General features: G+C 68.5%; 1 protein-coding gene across 7 annotated transcripts in view; it reads right to left on the reverse strand.

Moving 5' to 3' along the window:
• Positions 1 to 1,630: 1,630 nt before the first annotated feature.
• The window catches only part of ADGRB2 (adhesion G protein-coupled receptor B2), a 112,428-nt gene continuing 90,406 nt past the window's right edge, over positions 1,631 to 23,652 (reverse strand). For 4 of the 7 annotated variants that reach the window (XM_030040052.2, XM_030040058.2, XM_030040055.2 and 1 more), the window contains exons 2-32: positions 22,175 to 22,973; positions 18,228 to 18,311; positions 17,031 to 17,195; positions 15,518 to 15,682; positions 14,282 to 14,446; positions 13,293 to 13,457; positions 13,096 to 13,197; positions 12,831 to 12,937; positions 12,216 to 12,410; positions 12,057 to 12,125; positions 11,849 to 11,957; positions 11,628 to 11,774; positions 10,609 to 10,684; positions 10,435 to 10,537; positions 10,151 to 10,194; positions 8,907 to 9,033; positions 8,218 to 8,321; positions 7,866 to 7,968; positions 7,442 to 7,592; positions 7,075 to 7,144; positions 6,885 to 6,951; positions 6,679 to 6,764; positions 6,004 to 6,102; positions 4,882 to 5,053; positions 4,700 to 4,795; positions 4,467 to 4,506; positions 3,630 to 4,288; positions 3,194 to 3,229; positions 2,725 to 2,829; positions 2,513 to 2,566; positions 1,631 to 2,353 (exon numbers count right to left, since the gene is read on the reverse strand). In XM_030040052.2, the coding sequence (XP_029895912.1) occupies positions 2,159 to 2,353; positions 2,513 to 2,566; positions 2,725 to 2,829; positions 3,194 to 3,229; positions 3,630 to 4,288; positions 4,467 to 4,506; positions 4,700 to 4,795; positions 4,882 to 5,053; positions 6,004 to 6,102; positions 6,679 to 6,764; positions 6,885 to 6,951; positions 7,075 to 7,144; positions 7,442 to 7,592; positions 7,866 to 7,968; positions 8,218 to 8,321; positions 8,907 to 9,033; positions 10,151 to 10,194; positions 10,435 to 10,537; positions 10,609 to 10,684; positions 11,628 to 11,774; positions 11,849 to 11,957; positions 12,057 to 12,125; positions 12,216 to 12,410; positions 12,831 to 12,937; positions 13,096 to 13,197; positions 13,293 to 13,457; positions 14,282 to 14,446; positions 15,518 to 15,682; positions 17,031 to 17,195; positions 18,228 to 18,311; positions 22,175 to 22,973 (4,659 nt within the window). In that variant the 3' untranslated portion in view covers positions 1,631 to 2,158. The remainder of the gene's footprint in view (positions 2,354 to 2,512; positions 2,567 to 2,724; positions 2,830 to 3,193; positions 3,230 to 3,629; positions 4,289 to 4,466; positions 4,507 to 4,699; positions 4,796 to 4,881; positions 5,054 to 6,003; positions 6,103 to 6,678; positions 6,765 to 6,884; positions 6,952 to 7,074; positions 7,145 to 7,441; positions 7,593 to 7,865; positions 7,969 to 8,217; positions 8,322 to 8,906; positions 9,034 to 10,150; positions 10,195 to 10,434; positions 10,538 to 10,608; positions 10,685 to 11,627; positions 11,775 to 11,848; positions 11,958 to 12,056; positions 12,126 to 12,215; positions 12,411 to 12,830; positions 12,938 to 13,095; positions 13,198 to 13,292; positions 13,458 to 14,281; positions 14,447 to 15,517; positions 15,683 to 17,030; positions 17,196 to 18,227; positions 18,312 to 22,174; positions 22,974 to 23,652) is intronic. The other 3 variants (XM_030040054.2, XM_030040056.2, XM_030040057.2) reach the window with 3 other exon arrangements.

The following is a 23,652-nucleotide window of genomic DNA, read 5'->3' on the forward strand; positions in this document are numbered from 1 at the left end:
GTGCCCCAGCACAGCTGCATTGGGACTGGGAGCAGCATCTCCTGTCCCGTCCCGTGGGGTCCCACTCCAGTGGGAACCAGTGAACTTCTGGAGAGACCCTGGGAGACCGAGGGAGCCGGTGGGAAACAGCAGGGCTGGTGCTGCCGGGCACGGGCAGAGCGGCAGGAGCGGGGAGGGGATCGCCACGCAGCCCCAGACCCTCCTGCACCCATTTTTGGCTCCCACGGGGGTCCCCTCTCCCACGGGCACAGGCACGGCTCATCCCTGGCGAGGGACCCCCCCAGTGAAGGTGCTCGGTCCCTCCCGGCCACGCCGGCAATGCTGATTGAGTCGTTTTGAGTGCTGGCAGCTCCACGCGCTCCGGAGGCAGGTTCGGTTAATGACGCTCCCCTTCAGCCTGCCTAATTTCATGCCTCATCTCGCAATCGCGTCTCTGCGGCCCCGGGCCTGTGCTGGCGAGGACTAATTGATGCTGCGGCAGAGGAAAGCGTAGTTGCCCGGGGGCGGTGGGGGCTGGCAGTGCCCCTGAACCCCAGCACCCAGGGGGTTTGGGGTGCCTGGGGCTTGAAGGGTGCTGAACACCCCGCACAGCACCGCAGCGCAGACGAGGAGCAAACCAGCACCTTGGAGGCCACTGGTCCAAACTGGACAGCATCCTTTGCCCGGAGGTTTTGGCCAGTGGTGGCATCTCCCAGGAGCAGGGGGTCGCTGCCGGCCCCACGGCTCCCACCAGCTTCATCCCTGCAGGAAAGTCACCTGCCTGAAATGTGAGTGCTGGAGGGTGCTGCCAGCTCGCCCGCAGCCCGTGCCGAGCCTGTCCTCGCCGAAAAGAGCCCTCGGGGAAGCTCTGGCGGCTTCTCCCAGAGAGAGAGGCAATAGCCATGACCAGGGCACGCTTCCCACCGTCGCAGCGGCCACACAGCCCTCCCCGGCGCATTACGGCACGCCACGGCGGGAGGGTTTCGGTGCCCATGGTCCGGCCAACTGCCTGGGCACCTGATGCACGCCACGGATTAGCACTTCGCACGGCTCTCGTTAGTCCCCGAGGTGCTGAGAGCTATGATGCAGAGATGTCCTCTCCTCCAGCACTGCCCTGCCCCAAGCTCGACTCCTGCCCCTGCTCTCCCAACACGGCTCCTGGTCCGGCACGAGCCCGGCATTCACAGCCACGGCTGCTGGCCCCACTGCCAGCCCCCCCCCCCCGCCCCAGTGCCCCATCCCCGGCGTCACCCACGCCGGTGCCGTGGGCAGCACACCCGCATTGCAACGCCCAGCTCCGGCTGTGCCGATGCCAGGGTTGCTCCGGCAGCGCGAGGCACCCCACGTTACATGCCTCTGCAGATTGCATGGTAATTGCTTCCGAAGTTACTAATTTGCTCATAGATTAATTACCATGTAATTTACTGCTCTTGGCTCCTGCGATAAGACGCTCATTTGCAAGGCAGCGCGTGGGCGCAGGCTCAGCCCTGGCCAGCAGGATCCTGCGGGCTCCGGGCAGGGACACAGACGGAGCAGGGAGGGGGCCGGGGGGGGAGCAGACAGCCCGGAGGTCCCCAATGGGTGACAGCCACCCCCCCCTCCCCGGCCGGACCCCCGACACGAAGCACGAGGCGGCGGCCGCGGCCCCACGGCACCACAGAGAGTGAACTTTTATTTCCAACAACGACAGCACCTGCCCCGTGGGGTGGGGACGGTGGGGAGGGCTGGGAGGGGGCGGCCGCGGGACCCCGGGGTGGGGGGCGAGGGCAGCCCGGCCCCCGGGGGGGAGCAGCCGCTCGCGTGCACACGGTGCACGGCGTGAAGAAACATCCCGGTAGAAAAGAACGAAGATCTGACGGCCTCGACGGCCGGTCCTGCCCCGGGAGGGGGGTGCAGGCGTGATCGGTGGGTGAGCATGGCGAGGTGGCGGGGGGGGGGGGGGGGTGCGTGTGTCCCCTCCACACCCGCGTCCGGAGGGTGGCAGGGAGGAGAAATCGCGCGAGGACGGGCGAGAGGCGACCGCGGCCGGGGTCGGGGGGAGCACGGTCCCTTCCGCGGGGACGGCTCCGGCCAGGGAAGGACACCCCCCCCCACCCCCGGCCACCAAGGAGGACAGAGCAAACCCAGCGTCTCGGCTCGTCCTGCCCCGGGGCGAAGGCGGTGGCGGCCGGCGAGGGGCTCACACCTCTGTCTGGAAGTCACCGTCAGCCGCATCCAGGCCGGCACAGGGGCCCTCCCAGTCCGCACAGCGCAGCTCCAGCCGGTCCCGCTGGGCGCTGGGCAGGGAGCCCAGCGTCATCGCCTTGAACGTGCTCCACGGCTTCGGCGGCGCAGCCGGTGCCTGCGGCTGCTGCTCCTCGGGGCTGGCCGCATCCTGCGGGACGAGGGAGAGCTGCGGCAAGCGGTCGGGGTGCGTGGCGACGCGCGGTTCTCTCCCGCCGGCACCCAGTCCCGGGGCACAGCCACCCACCTCTGCCCTCCGGCCCCATCCAGGATGGGGTGGATCAGCCCCCGGGGGGGCTCGGGCACTTACATTGGCCGTGTTTTTCTCCCCACCGCCCGATGAGACGCTCCACCGCTTTTCTCGCTGCGGAAAAAACCACAGCGCTCAGCTTCAGCATCATCCTGGGGGATGCCCCGTTCCCCCCGCCCCCCATCCTCCCCAGGACGCCCCAGTCCATGACGGAGGAGGTGGAGGGGTGCAGGGCAGCAGACCGAAGCAGGATGGGACCCCCAGGACCTCACCTTGGAGGAGCCGGCAGCCGGGGCCCGGTACCGGTCCAGCGTGTGAAACTTCTGGTTGAGCTCGTGGTAGAGCTCGGAGTGGCGTTTCCGCGTGTGCATCACCTTCTGCGGGGCGAGAGCAGAGCCCGCGGCCGTCGGCATCCAGCACGGCCCCGTCCCCCTCGGCGCAGCCCCCCCCTCCCCGTCCCCCTCTCGCCCGCTCACCCCCTGCCTCCCCCAGGGCACCCCCAGACCCGGGGCAGAGGGTGCAGGCGAGCGGCAGAGCCCGCTGCAACGCTCCCGCTCGGCGCCGGCGTTTTAAATCACGGGCCAACGCTCGTTATTGCCTGGTATAAAACTCCTCCGAGCTCGGCTGCTGCTTTGCTGACAGCGAGCCAGAGGGAACCAGGGACAAAGGTGGCTCAGTCACCAGATGGCACCCGACCCCGCGGCGGGCACCGGTGACACCCGCTGCCGTGGCGGGACTTACCTCGAAGTCCAGATCCGAGTATCGCAACCTCTTCCTCTGGCAGGGGACACGCAGAGCCCGGAGCAGGGGAAAGAGATGGGGAAGACAAGGAAAAGGTTTTTTGCCGGTCCGGGATGCAGCAGGGAGCAGGGCAGGGTGGGGGGAAGCTCACACCAGCCCCAAGCAGTGCCACTTGCAGGGGGCAGAGCCCGGCTGGAGACAACGGGGGTCCCGGCCGAGCTGGGGGACGTGCGGCTTATCCACCGCGCTACTGGGGTGAAGGCAGCCCCGAGCAAAGGGTGCGATGCCGAGCAGCGAGCATGGGGGCAACTCGTGCAACCCTGCACGTGCACACGCGTCCGTGCGTGCCCTTGCACGCTCGCCCAACTCCCTCGCACGTCTCTCCCTCCCCGCGCACGTGTCCACGGGCACACTCACACGCCAGCCCCCCGCTCACCTCCAGGGACCCCACTTTCATGGCGGAGCCGGGGACGGTGCGGGGCATGGTGCGGCTGCGTTCCGACAGCTCCGAGGCCAGGATCTGCCGCACGGTGGGGTGCTGCTTGAACTGGAGGCCGTAAGGGGATTTCACCGTCCCGTAGGGCTGGTTCAAGTTCACGTTGATGTGATCCACCGCGACGAAGCCGGGGTAGGCGTCCCCCTCGGCCGTCGGGCGCCCCGTCCCGCCGGGCACCCCCTCCTCGGCGCCGGGACCGAGGGTGCTCTCCTCCCGCGGGAAGGGTTTGAGGCTGCCGGTCCGGCGGGGGAGCATCATGTAGTCGCTTTCCCGTGGGGGCTCGGGGGCCCGCAGCCAGCCGTATTCCAGGGGCCGCAGGCTGCTCTCCGTGCACAGGTAGACGGGACCCGGCGCTTCCAGGCTGAGCGGCTGCGCCGGCGGCTCGCCCAGCTCGCTCAATCCTGCCACCACGTTGGGCGTCATCTTGGGGACCTGGACCAGGATGCTGGGAGGAGGGATGTTTCCCGGCAAGCTGGAGAAGCCCAGGCCACCCTCCGAGGTGGTGTTGAGCTTGGGGTCTTCGTCCCCGTCCAGGGAGATGCGGGACAAGGTGCCCGTGATGGTGGCGGGATTGCAGGTGTTCACCTCCTTGAACAGCACTGCGGGCAGGGAGCGGGGTCAGAGCCGGCCCCGGGGGTCCCGCGGGAGGGCGGGGAGGCTGGACAGACCCCCTGCGCGGTGGCATCGCGCCCGCCCCGGCACACGCTGCCGGTCCCCTCCCAGGCGTGGGCATGGTGACATCCCCGTCCCCAGCGCAGGGGGCAGGGGAGACCTCACCTGTCTGACACGCCAGGTCAACATCCTTTTCAAAATCTGTCTATAAAAACACAGAAAGAGGGGAAAGAGAGAGAGAGAGAGAGAGGAGAGAAAGAGGGGGAGAGAGATGGGGAAATGAATGCATCTTGGCCAGCACGGGGAGCAGCGGGGGTTGCAAGGGGGACCCTGCCCCAGCTGGGGCGCCCAGCCCTGCCGGTGCCCGCTGCAGCCCGTGCCGGCGCTGCCGTACTCACCAGGATCTGCACCTGCCCGTTCTTGCAGGAGTCGGGCGAGTTTTCATTCTCCTCGCTCCTGCACCCCCCCATCTGACACTTCACCACGTCCTGGACCTGCAGGGACAGAGCCGGTGACGGCGCCGTGGTCAGGGGTCGTCGTCGTCCCCCCCACCCTCAGCACCCCTCCGGGGCCGCCCCACCTCTCGGCGCAGGAACCCGTGTACGGTGATGATGACGAAGCCCTGGACGGAGTTGAAGACGGCGAAGAGGACCTGGAAGAGGATGGAGCGCCGGTCGGTCATGGCGAGCACGGCCGACATCCAGGTCAGCGCCAGCAGAGGCAGGACCACGCAGGAGCTCCACAGCGATGCCCTGGGGCAGGGAGAGAGGAGCCGGGGTGAGCCCGCCGCACCGGAGCTGCCCCGCGACAACCCCCCGAGCATCGCCCCCCACCCCGCAAGCGTGGCCGGAGCCGACCGCGCATGGCGCGGAGACCCGAGCCCCAACGCCCTGTGGATGCCGTGCACCCCATCTGGCCCCCCGCTGTCCCCTCTTCCTCGGCGTCCCCAAGCCGGCGCTGGCTGGGTGTTGGGGGCATTGCCCACCTTAGGGCGAGGGGGCCCGCGGGCTCCTTCTGCCCCCCGAGACCGAGACATCGGCACTGCCGAGCCGGCCCGGGGAAGGGCACAGCCGCGAGTGTCCCTGTCCCCGCACAGGCAGCGCCGCTGGCAGGGAGGGTGCTGGGGGGACGCGGGACCACCGTCACCCTCCCCCAGCCGCAAGAAGAGCAGCAAGGGGATTTCTGTCTTTTTTTCGCGGTGAATTTTGGGGCTGCTTCTATTGCAACTCAACCCCTGGGAGCAGGGACCTCGGCTGACCGGGGTGGCAGCGGTCACAGCCCAGCCCTCCGGACATGTCCCAGCCAGCACCCGTGGGGGCTCACGTGCCGGGAAGAGGGTCCCGGGGACGCCCCCGAGGCCAGGACCGTCCCGTGCCCCACGGCGTGCTGCCCCTCACGCCCTCCCTGCTCCCAAGCCGGCCCCCGGGGAAAAGGAGCTGAGCCCCCCCACCCCGTGCCCCGACCCCGGAGATGACGTGACCTGCGGGAAGCCATGCCATGCAGACGTGATGGCCGCGGTGGGGCACCCGCGCCGGGGGCCACCCCGAGCACACAGCCTTCGCCCTGCCCGTGGGACCCCCCCCTCCCCCCACCTCCAGAATCCATCCCCCCCCCCCCCCCACTCAGAGCCCACCCCTCCGGTCCCTGGGGTCCAAGGCTGTGCTCGGGGCGGGGGCGAAGCGGGCGCGTGGCGGGCACTAACATGGCGCTGCTGGCGGTGGCGGAGGTCATGGCCGCGCTGGACACCACGCCGCACTTGGTGCATTTCAGCAGCAGGCTGCCGCAGGGTGGGGGCTTGGAGCTACGTGCCCACCACCCCCCCGGCGCCCCGCGGCCAGGACCGGGCCACGCGGGGATGCAGGCGAGGGGAGCAAGGCCGTGGGAGAGCAGGATGGCAGGGGTTGGGGGGGGGGGAGGTTGGACAGATGGACGGACAGACGGATGGATGGATGGTCAGACACAGGCAAAAAGCAAATGGGAGAAGGAAAAGAGAAAGAGAGAGAGAGCCGGGTTAGTCGAGGGGCGGCAGCAGTTGTTAGTGGCGAGCGGGGGTGGCCAAGCGGCAGCGGGATGGGGCGGGCAGGGCTCAGCCCCCTCCGCTGGCGGCAGGGAGGGGGGGTCCGCGGGTTGCGGCTCCCCCTTCCCTGGGGGAAGGTCTGGGGGTGACTGCCCCCCTCAGCTACTGCCCCTCCAGCAGCCCCCAAACGAGGGGCTGCGGTTGCCCCGGGCTTGGCCCCCGCTGCCCACTGATGAGGTGAAGTCTGCCCCGTCCTCAGCCCGCTCCCGGAGGAGACCCCATGCCATGCCCGGCGGCGCGGGAGAGCAGGGTGCTCCGCGCCGGCCCCAGGGACAGCCCCGCGGGGCACAGGGCACTTACCCAGCTCGCTGCTTTTTGGACTTATCTGAAATGCCATCGCGGGACATGAGCTTGTTGAACACGATGATGCCGACCAGCATGTTCACCTTGGGCGAGAGCGGCGCCGGGGTTAGGGCCGGGCACGGAGCCCTCCGGGAGCCGGGGCTGGCAGGAGCTGCCACACACCGGGGTGGGTTTTGGGGGTCCGAGGCTCGGGGTCAGCTCACCAGCACGATGACAGCAGCGGGTCCCACGAAGGCGTAGAGCAAACCGCCCTCCAGCGAGAGCCAGCAGCTGCAGGGGACCGTGGCGTGTCAGGGGCTGACGGAGAGGGGACGTCCCCTGTCCCCAGCACTGCTGCCAGCCCCGAGCGGCCCCCCGTGCCCAGCCCTGTGTCCCCCCCCCGTCCCCACGTACTAGCTCGCCGTCCCGTAGCCTTTGGTCCGCGTGAAGCCGACTGAAACTGCGACCACGAGGGCTGGCAAGCCTGGAAAGGGGAGACGAGGCTGGAGCTGCAGGGGGGTGGCATTGCTGTCGTCCCCCCCCCCCAGCATCACCCCTGAGCAAGCCCCCATGGATGGGGACAGGGATGGGGCCCTTCTGGCAGCTCCCCACGGTCTGGGCTGGTCAGAGGGTGCCACGTGGAAGGGACCAGAACATCTAGGTCTGCTTTCCTCCATTGTGCCTCAGTTTCCCCTTCTGATAACCCTGGGGGGGTACCAGGGAGGGGCGCGCGGTGCCTCCCCTCCAGCCCACCCCGGCACCAGCCCTGCCGGGCTCTTACCCCATCCCAAGCACAGGAAGCGTTTCCTGACCAGGCGTGTCCGGATCCGGCCGATCACCGCCAGGTAGGACTGCCAGGCCTCCGTCAGCACCCAGCAGAAGGACGAGAGGAAGAAGAAGTGGAGGAAGGCTGCCGTCATGGTGCACACACCCTGCGGGGACGCGGGCACGTCACGGGGAGGCATCGCGGCATCACCGCGGCCACGTGCCCGGCGCCGCGGTGGTTAAACTCCCACGCGAGGTTTGTGTCAAAACCACCGGCGCAAAGGATTTAATCCCGAGATCGAGTTAATCCAAATCCAATCTGCTGCTGGGAGCCAGCAGGGACGAGGTGACCGGCCGGGAAGAGAGGGCTCCGACTCCGCCGCAGCCCCCGCACCCGGCCCGGGGACCCCGTGACGGGGGGGCACGGTGATGGCACCCACCTTGCTGAGCATCTGAGACTGGCCCACGAGGATGAGGATGTTGGAGGCCAGGATGGAGACACAGAAATTGAGCAGGATGATGGAGCGCTCCGACTTGATGAACCTGCGGGCAGGAGCAGCGTGGGGCCGGGGTGCCAGCCTGTCCCACGTCCCCCCCGGGTGCTGTCCCGGGTCAGGACAGGGACCTGTCTCCCACCCTGGGTTATTCTCTTCCCTCCACGTTGCATTTAACCCCATCGACGCCGAGCCTTTGCTCACGCTGTGCCCCCCTTCCACCGCCCCCTCCCCACACGGTCTCGCACCCCAGGTGCCCCCCCCCCAGCCCCGGGGTCCCCAGCTGTCCCCGTGTCACCTCCAGAAAGCAGCGTAGATCACCAGCAGGGTCAGCAGGGCCATGCAGGAGACGGCGCAGCCGATCATCAGTGGCACCGACGGGGTGCCCGAGGGGTCCATGGCCTGGTGGGCAACCGGGAGGGGGGGAAAAGCAGCTGAGCCCGGCCCCCCCCCCCATGGCCGCTCCCTGCCAGCCCCCTGTCCCCCACCGGGCCCCTTCATACCCCCCCCCCCCGGGTTGGGGACCCCCCGGGCGCCAGAGGGGGTCGGTGGCAGCGGTGGCGCAGCCAAGGCGCCTTCCCGGGGACCCGTGCCCATCTCCATGCCGACGGGGGACGCGGGTGGAATAGCAATGGGGTTTTGGGGGCGGGGGGGACGCCTGGGGCCGGGGCTGCCCCCTCCCCTCCTAGCATACAGCGACGCCGATATCAAGCCCTGTCGATCGCGACAGCCCCCTGCCCGCCCAAGCCCACCCTTGGGGTGCCGGGGGGTGCAGGGGGCCTTTTTTTGGGTGGTGGGAGACACCCCCCTCATCCTCCCAGCATCCAGCCCACCCTGTGGAGGTGCCTGCAGGCAACGCAGCCCCTGCCCATCCCCATCCTCCCCGGGGACCCCCACCTCGGCCGGGCCCCGCAGCCCTGGAATCGCCCCCCCATCCATGTCCCGTGTCCCCGGCGGGGTCGTCCCTGTCCCCGCCGTGTCCCCTACCAGGTCTCTGGGCAGCTGGGCGAGGACGGCGAAGGTGGCGAGCTGGCGGCACTGGCATTTGGTGTGCGCTGGGAGGGTCTCCAGGGTTTGGCAGCTCTCCGTGTCCCAGTTTCCCAAGCCAGCATCCCTGATTAATGGGACGAGAGCGAGGGAGAGCAATTTGAAATGATCAAACACACACAGCCCCTCGCGCCTCTCCCGAATTAACCCTTTGCTGGCCCCTGCCTAAGGGGAAGCAGATTGGGGGGGGGGGCACTGTCAGGGGACAGGTTAATCCCCTGAGCCCATCGCGGGGGGCGAAGCCATCCCTGTCCCAGTTGCCCCCGCCCGCTCTGGTGCTGATCCCTCTGGGGAGCGGTGCAACACGAAGGCTTGATTTTTAATCATCCCACCTCGGTTTGGGGGGGGCAAACCACAGAAGGAGGGGGCCAGGCCTGGGAGGAGGGGTGGCGGGGATGGATGGGGGGGGTGAGGCAGTGCCAGGGCAGGCAGGAGCAGTCCCAGGAGCCCCCCAGCACCCACATTCCCCCCCCCCCCAGCACAAGCCGCAGCTCACATGGCAGAGATGCGCTACCCCAAAGCCAGACCTGCCTGGGAGCAGGCGATGCTCCTCCCCTCCTGCCACGGATAACTCTCCCACCATGTGGACCCCCCCCCCCCCGGGAAGGATCTGGGAGGGGGTGCCCTGCGGTGACGCTGGCCACGCACAGGGAGAGCAGCCACAGCTCCCAGCAAGGCGAGGAAACGGGGAACTGGGTCTGTGGGACAGCTGGGGACGCAGCTCCCCGGGGGCCAGGCTGAGACCCGCCGCACTCATCACAGCCACGGGCCTCCCCGTCAACACGGGAGCTGTACTGGAACCAGCGACCCTGAGGTGCAGAGCACCCACGGGCACCTGGGGAGGAGGCGGGGGGGGGGGCCAGCACTGCTGCCCCCCCGCCCCGCAGTGCCCCCCGCTCCCCCCGCCGTGCCCTACTTTCCCTCGCTCCTGCCAAAGCGCCGGGCTCCGCGCTAACAAATCGCATCTGGCAGGCTGGCGGCATCCGTCCCCGGCGTCACGCGGAGCCAGATCGATCCCGTGGCGGCACAATTCACCCCGCAGCCAGAGGGAAGGGACCGGCCCCGCTCCCCATCCCTCCCACCGGCTCCCCAGCGACTGATGGAGCGCCGGGATAGCCCAGCTCCATCACCCGGCGTCGCCCGCCAGCCAGGGCACGTCCAGGGTGTCCCTGTCCCCCACTCACGTCCTCGAGTAGTCCCAGGTGACGCACTGCGGGTGGGATGTGCCCTGTGGACAGAGGGATGGGTTAGCGCTTCACCCCCTGCCCCGCTCCCACCCCCAGGAGGGTATTTGGCCCGTGGGGGACCTGCCCGGCTCCCCCAGCGCTGGCACGTCCCCACCGCGGGCACGGAGCCGAGTAGTTGCGGCCACCGGCTGGGAGCTGCTGGCCCCTGCCCGGCTCTCGGGGCCGCTGGGACCCACACGGGACCGAGAGGCGACGCGGCGACACGGCGACGGGACACTCACGTTGATGACGTGGGAGAGCTCCACCAGGACGAGGGGCTCCGCGGGCTTGGTCGGCGGGCGCACCGTCACCATCAGCACCTTGGAGGTGACGGCCAGGGGGGTCCTGCAGGGAGGGGCACTGGCTGTCACAGGGATGGGGACACGGCATGGGGGACAGCGGGCAGCCCCACTCACCTGGGCGGGGGCAGGATCAGCCCCAGCGTGCGGTACAGCACGGCCCCGATGACGAAGTGGGACGACTCATCCGTTTCTGCAGAGAGAGGGGAAGGGAGAGCGGCGCCGTGATCCAGCGCCCGGCACACGCGTGGGCTCCGCGAGCGCACACGCACACGTGAGAGCCCACGCGTCTGCCCCCCACACGCGTGAGGGAACGCGCACCCCCCCTCCCTGACGCAGCGCGGCACACACGGACACATGCAGGCATGTGGGCTGGCAGGAGGCCTCCTGCGCGCTCACACGCGTGTGCTCTCACACGTGCACAGCCCCAGACACGCAAGCTCACACACGTTCACACGCACACATGCACAAGCTTGGTGTGCACAGCACCCTATGTGCACTCACGTGTGCATGCTCACACACGTGTACACACATGCCCACTCCCAGGTGTGCATGCTCACGCATGTGCACGCTCCCAGATGTGCACACTCACACATGTGCACGCTCCCAGATGAGCACTCACATGTGCATGCTCACACACCTGTACACACATGCCCACTCCCAGATGTGCACGCTCCCAGATGCACACTCATGTGTGCATGCTCACACACGTGTACACACATGCCCACTCCCAGATGTGCACGCCCACGCATGTGCATGCTCCCAGATGTGCACGCTCACGCATGTGCACGCTCCCAGATGCACACTCATGTGTGCATGCTCACACACGTGTACACACATGCCCACTCCCAGATGTGCACGCTCCCAGATGCGCACTCACGTGTGCATGCTCACCCATGTACACGCATGCCCACTCCCAGACGTGCATGCTCACGCGTGCGCACAGAGATGGGCACTCACATGCGCACGCTCACGCGTGCTCATACACGCACACTCCCAGATGTGCACGCGTGGGCACTCACGCGCGCATGCTCACACACGTGCACGCTCCTGCACAGCCCCGGGTGCACGCTCGCTCGCACACGTGCACGCACGCGCAGAGCGTGCTCGCTCCTGCGGCCCCAGCCCTGCCTCACCGGCAGAGGCGAGGCTGAGCACCTCCCTGGGGATGAAGAGCTTGTCCTCGGAGCTGCGGGCCCAATCCTTCATGCCCCGGCGTCCCTTCATGGGGAAGTTGATGTCGCTGGAGACGGCGGAGACGGGCTCCCTCTGGATGCTGATCACTGCCAGGGCAGAGCGGGCGTCACCGGCCGGCTCCCCGTGCCCACCGAGCCCCCGTGCCCACCCCGCCGCTCACCCAGGTTGTCGGTGACGATGAGGGAGCTCTGGAAGGCCTTCAGCGCGTCCCCCACCAGGTGGATGAAGTCCTCCACCACCTTCATCAGGTGCACAGAGCCAGGCGAGACCTGCGGGCGAGGGACCAGCTCCGCAGCCGCCGGGACCTGTCCCCACGGTGGGGATATCCCGGCTGCCCCGGCCGCCCGCCCATGCCCCGTGCCACTCACCTGCTGGGCATCCTCCCACTTGTCCCGGTTCTCTGCGTCCACCATGTAGCTCACCACCTGGAAGAAGCGCTGCGGGGACGGGGCTCAGCGGGGCTGGGGTCCGGGGACCGACCGCCGCCACCTCCCCGGGGGCGTCCCTCGCCGTCCCCCACCCGCTACCTGCACGTCCTCGGAGGACGGGGTGTAGGTGGCCCTCTTGAAGGTGTCGGTGACGTTGCGCAGGATCTCCACGGAGAAGAGCAGGTCCCCGCTGTAGTAGGTCTTGCGGGCCATGAGCTCCAGCAGGCTCCGCACCACCTGCGACATGCCTTCGCCCGCCAGCACCCGCTGCCCCTTGGCCAGGTGCTCCCGCAGCTTGGACGGGGGGGGGGACACACAACAGTGTCACTCGGCCACCAGCACCGCCCTGTGTCCCCCGGTCCCTCACCATGCCCAGAGCCCGGGCAGCGGGGACGCTGCAGAGCTAATTGCACTTATTAGGGCAGCAGCGGGACTTGGGGGTCTGGGGGTGGTCCTTCCCATCCTGAGAGCTATTTCCCAAGGGCACAGGAGAACAGCTTGGACCGAGGTCCCCCCCCCCAGCTCAAGGATGGGGTCTTTCTTTCCTCTTTTCCCCCAGCCCTGCCCGGGAAGCCCTGCCTCAGTTTCCCCATGTGGTAGCCAGCCGGTGAAGCAAGGCGGCTGCTGGGTTTCCCTGCCCAGGGATGGGGCAGACTCCCAGTGATGGGGAAGGGGTCGGAGGGGGGGGGGAACCGCGCCAGAGCGTGCACCTACTGAGAGATGCAAGTATCGGTACTCGTGGGAGATGCAGCGGGCGAAACTGGGCACACCCCAGTAGGCAACCCCGTGGGGGCTCAGCAGGCACCGGCGGCTGGCGGACCCTGCGCGGGAGAATCGGGTTTGACGCCGGCACAGGAACCGCCTCGCCGGCACGCCGAGGACGGGCGGCACCGCCTGGCACCCCGATACCACCCGCCGTCCCCTGCCCCTGCTCCAGGGTGTGGGGGCTTTTGGGGGGTGCTCGCCCCGCGCCCCTCACCCGTGGCGTTGGGGGGACATTTGTTGTAGATGATCTCGCCGGCAGCTGTTTTCTTCCAGGTCATCAGCATGACGTACTCGTCCTTGCACATCTCGTGGTAGGCTGGGGCGGGGGGGGGGGGCAAGAGGAGAGGTCAGGCGCAGCCCAGACGCAGGTTGATGGGCACCGGGGTTGCGGGGGGGGGTGTTGCCCCTTACCTGGGCACTTCTTCTCGTTGCAGGTCTTCACCTCCTCGCCGGTGCCCTCACAGGGGTAGCCCTGCACGCCGGTGCCCTCGCACATGCGGAAGCGGCGCTGCCAGCCGGTGTCGCAGGTCTTGGAGCAGAGGCTCCAGTGGTTCCAGGGACCCCACTTGCTGTCGGCTGTGGGGATGGGGACACCGTGGGATGCCCATCTCGGCATGGCGAGCGGCACCCGGCACGCAGGGGGACAGGGACGGGCCGACGGGCCCCAGCGGCGACTGCCTGCCGTGCCGCGAATTGGAAGCCCCGCGGGGTACGAAATCCATGGATCAATGATTTAGATCTCTTTTAGACAAGACCGGCATCCCTGTGCGGCCGCCCAGCTGGCAGCCCAAGGGCACCCTTGGGTGCACGGCAGAGCCGCTCCCTCCCTCCGGCTGCCCCGGCGGCCCCGGCGCAGCAACCGCCTCCCTCCGCGCCTGCGACCGATGCCGGGGAGGTCGAAAGACAAGACAAGGATGGGGTTGAAGGACAGGACGAGGACGGGGTCCACCCTTTTCCCCTGACTACCCCCCTGCCTGGTGTCCCCCCATCCCCAGAGCCGGCCCCAGCCCCACGTGCACGCACGAGAGCTCGCACGGGCTCGCACGCCCAAAGCACGCCGGGACCTGCAGCCACCGGCGCGCCGACGGGTCCCCCCCCCCAAGCGCGACACAGCAGCGAGGGCACAGAACAAATCCCTGGCTCCTCCGGCTGGGATGCGCCTGGAGGGAGCAACCGGCACGAGGTGGGGCGGCTGCTGATCCCCAGCATCCCCCCCCCCGCATCCGCAGCGGAGGGGGCTGCCGGCATCCTCGCGTCACCGGCGGCGACACCGCAGCAGCTTTACGGCAGACGCACGGCTGGGCCACGTGCCGCGCGCCGACGTGCCGTGCCAACGGCACGGGTGGCCTCCCCCCCCGCCCCCCGCTACCTCCCACCCCCCCCGGCGCGCGGGGCCTTACTGGGACAGGTGGGATTGGAGCACTCCCGGGCGTCGGCGTGGGCCCCCCGGCACTCGGCCCAGCCGTGGGCCGAGACGCTGCACTTGCGCGTCCGCTGCTGCGTGCCGTTGGCGCAGGTGACGGAGCAGCGGCTCCAGGCGCCCCACTCCAGCCACTGCCCTTCCACTGCGGGGACAAGCGAGAGCGGCGTCAGGTCCTCACCGGCCAGCGGCCCCTCGGCCACACGGCCCCCGGCTCCCCGCCACCCACGCCGGGCTCTCCGTGCAACGGGTCCAACCTACGGACGTGCCGGCTCCTCCCGTGCCGACCTCAACGGCCGGCGCCAAATCGTGCCCCGGCCGGTGGGACCGTCACCGGGACCGGTTCCCACGTGCCGAGCGGCTGCTCCCGCAGCCCTGCTGCGCCGCGACGCCCAGCCCTGCCGCACCGCCACGCTCGCGGGACCCCGGCGTCGCTCCCCGCCAAAGCCAGCAATGCTGAAAGGGCCGGGGCAGGCGGGGAAGGGGAGCTGCTGTGAGCTTTCGACACGCCAGCAGCATCTCCACCGGGCTGCTGTGGCAAAAGCCGCGTGCCGTGGGTGGCACGTCCCTGCCGGAGCTGCTGCAGAGGGGGTGCGCCCCACGCGCCCCTCAGCTCCCGCGCTCCCTCCTGCTCCCAGCCCGCCGCCGGCCTCCCCATGCCGCACGTGGGGTCCCCGCGGGGATGCTGGCCCCGACGTGGCACCCCCGGCCATCACCGTAGACACTCCACGGCCACGCCTGGCACACAGGAGGAAAGGATGGAGATGGCGGTGCCACCCGCACACAGACAGACCCTGCAGCCGACCCCCCCCCTCCTCAACTCCAGCCACCTCCCCGGTGCCCCACGATGTCCCTGTGCCACCCCGGTGCCGGCGCTGTGCCTGCTGCGGGGGACAGTCAGCCGCAGCAGATGGGAAGAGAAGGAGCCGGCTCCTCCACGGTCCCCAGGCTGGTTCCCCCTGCCCATGGTGGGGGCTCGAGCCCCCCCGGCATGGCCGACGGAGCCGGCTCTCCATCCAGGTTTCCAGCGGGGACAGGAGGGTGCACCCCATGTCACAGCACCCACGGGCTGTCCCGGGTCCCCACGCCGATGCCACCCGTCCCTCGCAGCACCGCAGCCCCACGCCGGGAACACGGCCCTGGCTCTCGGCCGGTGCCGGTCTCCTGGCGTTCCCGTGGGGGGGAAGAAGGAGCAGGGAGAGAGGGAGGTACTGACCCGGGCAGCTCGCGATATTGCAGGGCTTGGCCTGCAGCTCGGGGCCCTCGCAGGCTTTCCCTCCGTGCCGCGGGGCCACGCACCGCCGCGTCCTGGTCCTGGACCCTCGCCCGCAGGTCACCGAGCACAGGCTCCACGGGGACCACTCCTCCCACACGCCGTGAACTGCAACACAGCACAGCGCCGTCGCCCCACGCTCCCGGCCCCGTGGGGCTCCAGCCTCCTCCTCCTCCTCCTCCTGGCACCGAGGGGTCCTGGCCATCGCAGACCCCTCGTGCCCCGGGGCACCGTGGCAGAGCCGGGCACAGTCCCCGGCTCCCCTCCGTGTCCCGCCGGCACCACTCGCCCCACCGTCGCACCTGAGCCCAAACCCCAAGGGCCCCGAGCAGGCAGCGCTGCCGCTACCACTCCCTGCCCTGCTCCAGCATCCCTCTTGGGGTCCCGGCACCGGCGGCACGTGTCCCCCCGCACCCGCGCGCAGCCCGGCTCACCCCAACCCGTGTCGACACACCGGGCACGGTCGCCCCTCGCACGTGTCGCACCCACGGGAGCTCAGCTCACCCGGGAAGGGAGCGGGGACCCGCACGGCGCACGAGCATCCTAAAGGATGCTCCTCCGCGAGCCGCGATGTCCCTGGAGTGATGGGACGGGGTTGCACTCCCCGGTATGGAGGGGAGCGGGCACCGGCGTGTTTTGGGGGTGCAAAGCCCCCAAAACGTCCCAGGTTCAGACAGGGCAGCCCGGCTGCCACTGCAGCACCCCGAGGCCCCTCCGATTCCCAGTGTCCCACGTGAGACGAACGGATACCACCGCGGACAAACAGGCCAGTATATGGCCCAGTGAGACCCCCGGCACCCTGCCTGCCCGCTCCTGCCCACGACTCGCCTTGAAGCACGGAGAAGCTTGGCCCCATCCTGCCCCACACGAGCGGGGAACCCCCACCACACCGGGCCAGGCAGCTGCCTGGTCCCGAGTCCCCCTGGCACAGGCTCCAGCCCCTGCTTCTCCCCCAGCGCAAAGCCTCGGAGACACCCTGGGGAAGCCCCAGGTTTGCTGGGAGGGAGGATGGAGAGGGGCTGCCGGCCGAGCTGCTCCCAAAGCAAAACCCCTGGCAGCAGCACCGGCGGCGAGGCACGGGGTGCTGGGGCACCCATTCCAGATGCCTCCCCCCGTTTTGCTGCTCCCCACGTGGTTTCCCAAGAGCTGGTACAGCCGGGAAGGCGAGACGATGAGAGGATGCCAACGGGGCTCCGAGCAGCCCAGCGCGGGACGGGCAACGCCTGCTTCCGCGACAGCGCTGCTGCACAGAGCCACCCTCCTCAGCCACCCCCCCCACCTGCAAGAGACCCCCCCACCTCCAGAAACCCCCCCCAGCAACACAAGTCCTCGCTCTCCCCAGCCACCCGCCCGCTCAGCCCTTTGGGCATCACCCCAGAGCCCAGCCAGCGATGGGCACCCCGCAACCGGTAGCGAAGCCCCCCCCCCCCCAATGCCCCCGTACGCCCCCCCATACCTGGGCAGGTGGCCGTGTTATTGCAGGTCCGCGTCTCCCGGAGCAGCCCGCTGCACAGCGTCCCGTAGGGCGAGGAGACGCAGGAGCGCGTCCGCACCTGGGATCCCTGCCCGCACGTCAGGGAGCAGACGCTCCACTGGGACCATTCCTCCGCCGCCGGGTCCCCTGCGGGAGGCACGAAGCCTAAGAGCCGGCGACTTCTCCGGTGGGGGGGACCGGGGAAGGTGCCGTGAGCGGAGCCCCCGTGGGGGGGCCGGGAAAGCGGCCGGGCAGCACCCGTGAGCGCAGGGATGAGGACGATGGGCCGCGGGTGACGGGGATGACGCTGAGGACGTAAGTGGGGTGAAGGAGCCCACGTCGCCCTCCAGACCCAGCACCAGCGGCACACGGAGAAGGGGTCGGGGCACGGGATCACATCTGGCACGAGGGATAACATCCAGCCCGGGCAGCGCGGGCAGCCCGGCACAGCTCCCTCTCCCCACCGAGGCACAGCATTGACATTTACAACAACCCGGCTCTTATTAAGCTTGATGATGTCTCTGAAGCTATTGGACAGGCCAGAAGAAAAGGCCATCAGTTTAAATTAAAAAGGAATATATGGAGGAGGGCTCCGAAGGGGACAATTTGTCCTGGAGATAGGCAGGACTCAGGCTCCGGAGCAGGGCTCCCACAGAGGTGAACAACGTCCCGTGGCTGCTCCGCGTCACACGGGGACCCCAGGGCCGGACCGGGCCACCACTGGGGTCACCCCGCACTCTGCGCAGCAGCTCCCGGGGGGGCAGGACCCCCATGAGCATCCGAGCGCTGCCGGGAGCAGATCTGCATGCCAGGCACACGGAGCGGAGCTCCTCTCCCGGCGCCAGGGCTCATCCATCTCCCGCTCGCCTCTGAGCCCTCCGACCATAAATCAGGGGGGGCTGCGGAGGGGGGAGCAGCACTCTCAAATTACCCAGATGGATTTGCCAAATAAATACATTTGAACTAAACAATTAATAGATTTTTTTTTTTTTTTTTTGCTTTACAACCCTCGGAGGAAGGTGTAAAGGAAAAATATATAAATGGAGCAAATTAAGTTGGTCTGTGGGCAGGAAGCAAATCGAGTCGCTCCATCTCCATCACCCCTGCCCATGGCCAGGCACCCGAGCCCAGCACCACCAGTGTCCTGTGCCTGTCCTCGCACCGGAGCAGCGCCAGTACCTGTTTGGGCCATGTAGACGCCTGGCTCGTCCGCTGACCGTGGCCACTGGGTTTTCACCTTCTGGTTCTCCTCGACCGCATTGCCTGGAAGAGAGAAGGGCTCCGGTGAGAGCGGGCACGGAACGGGGACACGGATGTGGATGGGCCACCGTGGGTCAAGGGACATTGCAGGGGGGATACAGGGATGCCTGGCCCCACACTGAGCGCTGCGTGGCATCCCTGAGGGCAAGAGATGGTTGAGCATGGCTGAGCACACTCACAGACGAAAAAACATGTCACAGCTCCCCCAAACACGTCACCCCCCGTCACAGGGGCTGCAGCTGGAGCACGGCCCGGGGTGCCACGTCCCTGGTGTGGCCAGGGTGCCCGTGCCCCCGCCGTGCTGGGCAGAGGTGCTCTCCCGTCCCCGCTTAACAGCTTGCTGCAGTGAGGTGGCACAAATTTATGGCTCGGCTCACCAAAAATAACAAGAGATCCATCAAGAGCACTTGGCGTGAAATTAACTGGCATGTGGAGGGCTCGGCGGGAGGTGCAGCTGCGGGCACAGGGTGGGGGTCCCTTCCCCAGCCTCCCCCACACCCCCTGGGCCACCCCCCTGTCCTGCAGCAGGGTCCCTTGTCCCCATAGCTGGATGGAGGATGCTGGCGAGTTCCCATGCGCTTGCCCCAGGCACGGCACGGCAGCACCGGGGCGGCTGCTGCCGGTGGATGCCGCGTGCCGTGGGAAACAGCGGGGGCTCCCCTGGGCACCATCGACGCCACCTCGGGCACGTGGCCCCCCAAAACGCCACGGGCAGCTCGCTGCTGTGCCAGCCAGGACAGCAGCCAGGGATGGCACAACCGCCTCGCCGAGCTGCCCCGGCACTGCCGGCTGAGCGTGGTGATGTCCCCAAGGGACAGCGGGGAGGTGACATGGGGACACCTGGCATTGGCGGGGGAGCCCCCAGCCATGCTTTGGGCATGCCGTGGCTCCCGTTGCAACACACAGAGGTGATATACGAGCCCCAGGCAGGGAGCACTGCCTGCACTGACACTTATTAGTACCATAAACCAGACCCAAATTTACTGACTTTTGCCTTCAACGCAGTGTAACCCCTGCCCAGGCCCGTCCCCTGCATGGGCTCCTCGCCGTCACCGCCGGTGCAGCCAGGCACCCTCGGCTCCTCTTCCCATGCATCCCGCTCCGGGGCATGGGGGGGTGCAGAGGGACCCGGGGAAGCCGAGGGGCTGCCGTGGGGGGGTCCGTCAGGCCGTGGGGCTGAGCTCCCCGCGGGGCCGCCCACCCCCATCAGCGGCACGGCAGAATTACGCACGTCACGGTGAGCACCCGGGGAAAACCATAAATCCCGAGGATATACGAGGGCGCTCTCCCCGGCTGTGTTCGACAGAGACACCAAATTCAATTTCCTTCGGAAAGCACTAAATCCCCAGCCGCCACCGCGGGGCGGCTACGGCCGTCCCTAGCACCTTCCGCCCCGGCACCCAGTCCTGCCCTGGGGGTCCCCCAGCGCCCCACGCCGTGGCACGGCTGCTGGGCTGGAAGGGCAGGGGGGGTCTTCTGGGGACCTCACGATGTCCCCCAAGGCCAGTCATGGCCCCGGCAGCCGCGGCCCCATCCCGGCATCACCTCCCCGGGGGGCTGGTTTCTGAAGGGTGATGGGTTTGGGGGCAAAGGGGGAATGCAGCCCAGAGCAAGCCCCAGAGCTGGAAACGCTCGGCCCCGGCGCTGCAAGCTCTGCAGGGGGTGTACGCCCTCTAAAGACCCCCCCCATTGCACGGCTGCAACGCACCCAATGTCACCCCACCAAGTTTCGACGCCGTCCCCACACCCATCCAAGCTTCCCACCCGCGTGGACCCAGCACCGCATTGCACCGGGGGCTGCATCTCCCCGTCTCCCACCACGTCCCCCCTGGGAGAGCTGCGTCACGGAGGGGACGGTTCGGGGACCGGGGACCCCCGGGGCGGGGGGGGGGAGGGGGGGGTTGCCACCATGGGTGGGAGCGGGGAGCCCCGGCGAGCGGCTGGGCGGGTGCCAAGCCCCGCGTCGCTGCGCGGCTGCGGCGCTCGGCGGAGGAGAGCCGGTGAGATCAGCGCTGGGCGCCCGCCAAGGCTCAGCTCACAAGCGCCATTCAGCCCCCCGGCCCTGCCTGCCACCGCCACCCTGAAAGGCGACCATTCTCCACCCCGCAAAGCGACGGGGGGGAGGCCAGGTGGAAGCCCCGGACCCCCCCCCTTCGCTGCCATGAAGGCCGCTCTGTGCTCCAGCCCCGCAGCCCCGCAGCCCGGCCCGGTGATGCAGGCGAACGCCTTTTTGGGGGGGGGGGGGGGTGGGTGGAAACACGGTGCGGGGGCTCGCACCGGCTGGCAGCGGCGCGGTGCACGGGGCGGCCGAGGCAGCGCATTACCCTTGCGGCTCTGGCGCCGCAATAACATTGTACCTCCGGGCACCTCCAGGTTTTAATTGAATGTCAAATGTAATTTGGGGAAGGAGCGGGAGTTCACGCTCTCGCCATTGCGGCTGGTCGGCGTGCCGGTCCATAGAAAGGCGGCAGGCGGCTCGGTGCCTGAGTATGCCGGGTCTGCAGGGACCCCCCTCTCCAGCACCCAGCCTCGGCATCCCTCTCTTTAAGCCGTGCTCGGCGTTACTAACCCCCAGCAAACCAGCCATGGGGAATTTTAGAATCTCCTCGCTTCTCGAGGGGATGGAGCATCCTGCAGCCCCGCTCCACACCTGCAGCACCCGCTGCTCCCCAGGCAGCCCCGGGACACGGCGGGTGTCAGCCCCTGCAGCATCCCTGGGCCAGGCTGACCTTGGGGGATGGCATCTGAACCCAGCACTGAGCACTTAACTGTCCGTATGGAGTTGCATTTAAAGGGGAAAAAAGGACAAAAAAAAAGAAAAAATAAAATCAGCTCAGGCAGCTCCCCTCGGGATGAGGCGATTTATAACCCTGCAGCTGTAACGGACCGGGGATTTAGTCGGGGGATCTGCCTGTAATGACATTTAGCTCCTGAAATAAATGCTAAAGCCCAATGAAATTATATATATACCCACAGCCCATCACCACCACCTAATCTGCTGGATAAAGACTCCACACAGCTAAGTTGGGGATTGCTCCTCCCCATGCATCACCCGGGCCTGGCACGGGGGAACATCTGGCCAGATGTGCCTCAAAACCCCTGCTTCACCTCGCCAGGCTCGGCAGAGATGCCCCACAGGCGAAGGGAGCGCTCGGGTGAGGTGGCTCCTGGCCACGGGCAGCCCGACCCCGGTGCCCAGGGCGCTGGCGAGCACGGCTGCTTTATCTTCACTTGAGGTTTCTGCAATTCCGTAACAAGCAAATGGCTTCATTCCGCCTGGTTAATAGCCCGGCCGCGCCGTGCCGCCGTGCCGTGACATCCTGCCTGGAATAACAAGCGCCCGGGCTGCAGCAGTCAAGGGTAATTTGCCACGGGAAAGGGTCATTTTACCTGCAAATTGTTTTCCACATCTCCACCAATGCAGAGTGATAGGGCTCCTGCTCCGGGCTCGCAGTCAGGCGAGCAGCAGCCTCGCGCCGGGGAGGCGACGAGCAAGGCTCCGGGGCCACGCCGGCTGTGCCAGAGCAACCGTGGCAAACAACCGGGGCCGGCACGGCGGGGAGCGGCACTAACGAGGCCGGCCGGACCGCAGCGAGGGCAGAGCGAGCTGCGGCTCCGCCGAGCCCGGCCGTCGCTCCGAGCGAGGTGCACGTGGAGCTGGGAGCGCGCACGGGATCTGCGCTTCGCACGGCTTCCCCGCTCCGTGCGCGGCACCCGGTGCGCGCCCTCCTTCCCCAGGGGAGCGTGGCACGAGCGGGGTCGATCCGTCGCACGTGCCCAAGCGTGCCCCCCCCCCCCCCTCCCGGGAAGCACGCGCGGAGCGAGGGCGTCCGTCCCCGGGGGTTCCCCCCCCGCACCCCACTCACCGTGCGGGACCTCGGGCGGGTCGAAATCGTTGGCGTTCGCAGAATGCAGGTCGGTGGGGCAGCAGTCGCCGGCGGCGGGCGGCGGGGCGGGCGTGCGGGCGGCGTGCCGCGTGCCGTTGCGCCGGGGTGCCGGCGGGCTCTCCGCCTGGCAGCTGCAACCGGCGTGGGTGAAACCGCAGCGGCGGGCGCCGGGCGCCTGCAGGCACTCCTCCAGCCAGCGGCAGAGCACGCTGCAGGTGAACTGGCTGGAGTTGTTGTTGTTGATGAGCAGCACCTCCACGAAACGGAATTCCAGGGCTTGGGGGGCCAGGAGGCGGGGGGCCGCCTCGGGCTCGGCCGCCAGGCACAGCTGCACAAAGTTCTTGTCGAAATGGAGGAAAGTGAAGGGCCCCGCGCCCTCGCACAGCTCCAGCTCGGCTTCCTCCTCCTCTTCCTCCTCCTCCGGCCGCTGGCGGGCGGGCGGGGGGCTGGCGGCCTCGCCGCGGGGGTCGCAGGTGTAGTTGGCCAGGTAGTGGTCGAGCGGCAGCACCATGGGCGAGAAGTGGGTGCAGACCTGCTCCTCCCGGTTGAAGCGGAGGTAGAGCGAGTACTTGGTGGGGTCGGGGTTCTCCAGGGTCCAGGAGCAGCCGGAGGAGATGGTGGGGAAGAGGTCCTTGAGGGAGAAGGAGCCGTAGAGGACACCGGAGGCCAGAGCAGAGCAGGCGCTGGGAGCCGGGTCGAAGCCCCGCGTGAGCCACAGGAGAGACGATATCACAGCCAGTAAGAGGGGACCAGCAGCGGTCATCCTATGGCATTTGCCCTGGGGGGAGAGACAGACGGACAGACAGACAGACAGATGCTTACCGGGAGGCACGCCGCTGCGGCCGCCCCGCTGCACCGGGGGAGTGCGGAGCTGGTACGGGGAGGTCAGCATCCTGCACCGAGCCCCGGCCGGTGTGGGAGCACCGTCGCGGCTGGTCCGTGTCCCCAGCCGCCACTTTGCAGGCAGGGGACAGCCATCGGAGACCCCCATCCCGTCCCCCAGGCTGTGCCAAGGCAGCCCCCAGGCTGGGGAGCGTGCAGCACAGACCGGGGACTTTACCCCAAAACTGCCAGAGCAGAGACCTGGCTCCCACCCCGCAGCCGGCGGACCCCCACAGCAGCGACCCCCCCCCTGCCCTCGGCTCACCCACCGGAGCCGGCCAAGCACAACCTGGGCAAAGAGCCACCAAAGAGCTTCTGCCCAGGCGGGGCTAGAAAAAGCCTCGTAGCTATTGCTGGTGCCCCAGAGCACCATGGGGACAGGCCGGCTGCTCAGTGAAGGAGCCTGGGGCGATGTGCTGGGGGTGCACGGGCACCCCAACAGCATGGTGTCCCCCCCACCCGCCGCGAGAGCCCGGCACAGGGCGAGCGATCGTTAAAGTACATATTTCTTGGACACCACGCTGGGTACGCAGCAGCATCGCCGTGGATAGCTTTTTAATAACTCATTAATAAAA

This window comes from Aquila chrysaetos, chromosome 16 (genome assembly GCF_900496995.4).
Source record: "Aquila chrysaetos chrysaetos chromosome 16, bAquChr1.4, whole genome shotgun sequence".
NCBI lineage: Eukaryota > Metazoa > Chordata > Aves > Accipitriformes > Accipitridae > Aquila > Aquila chrysaetos.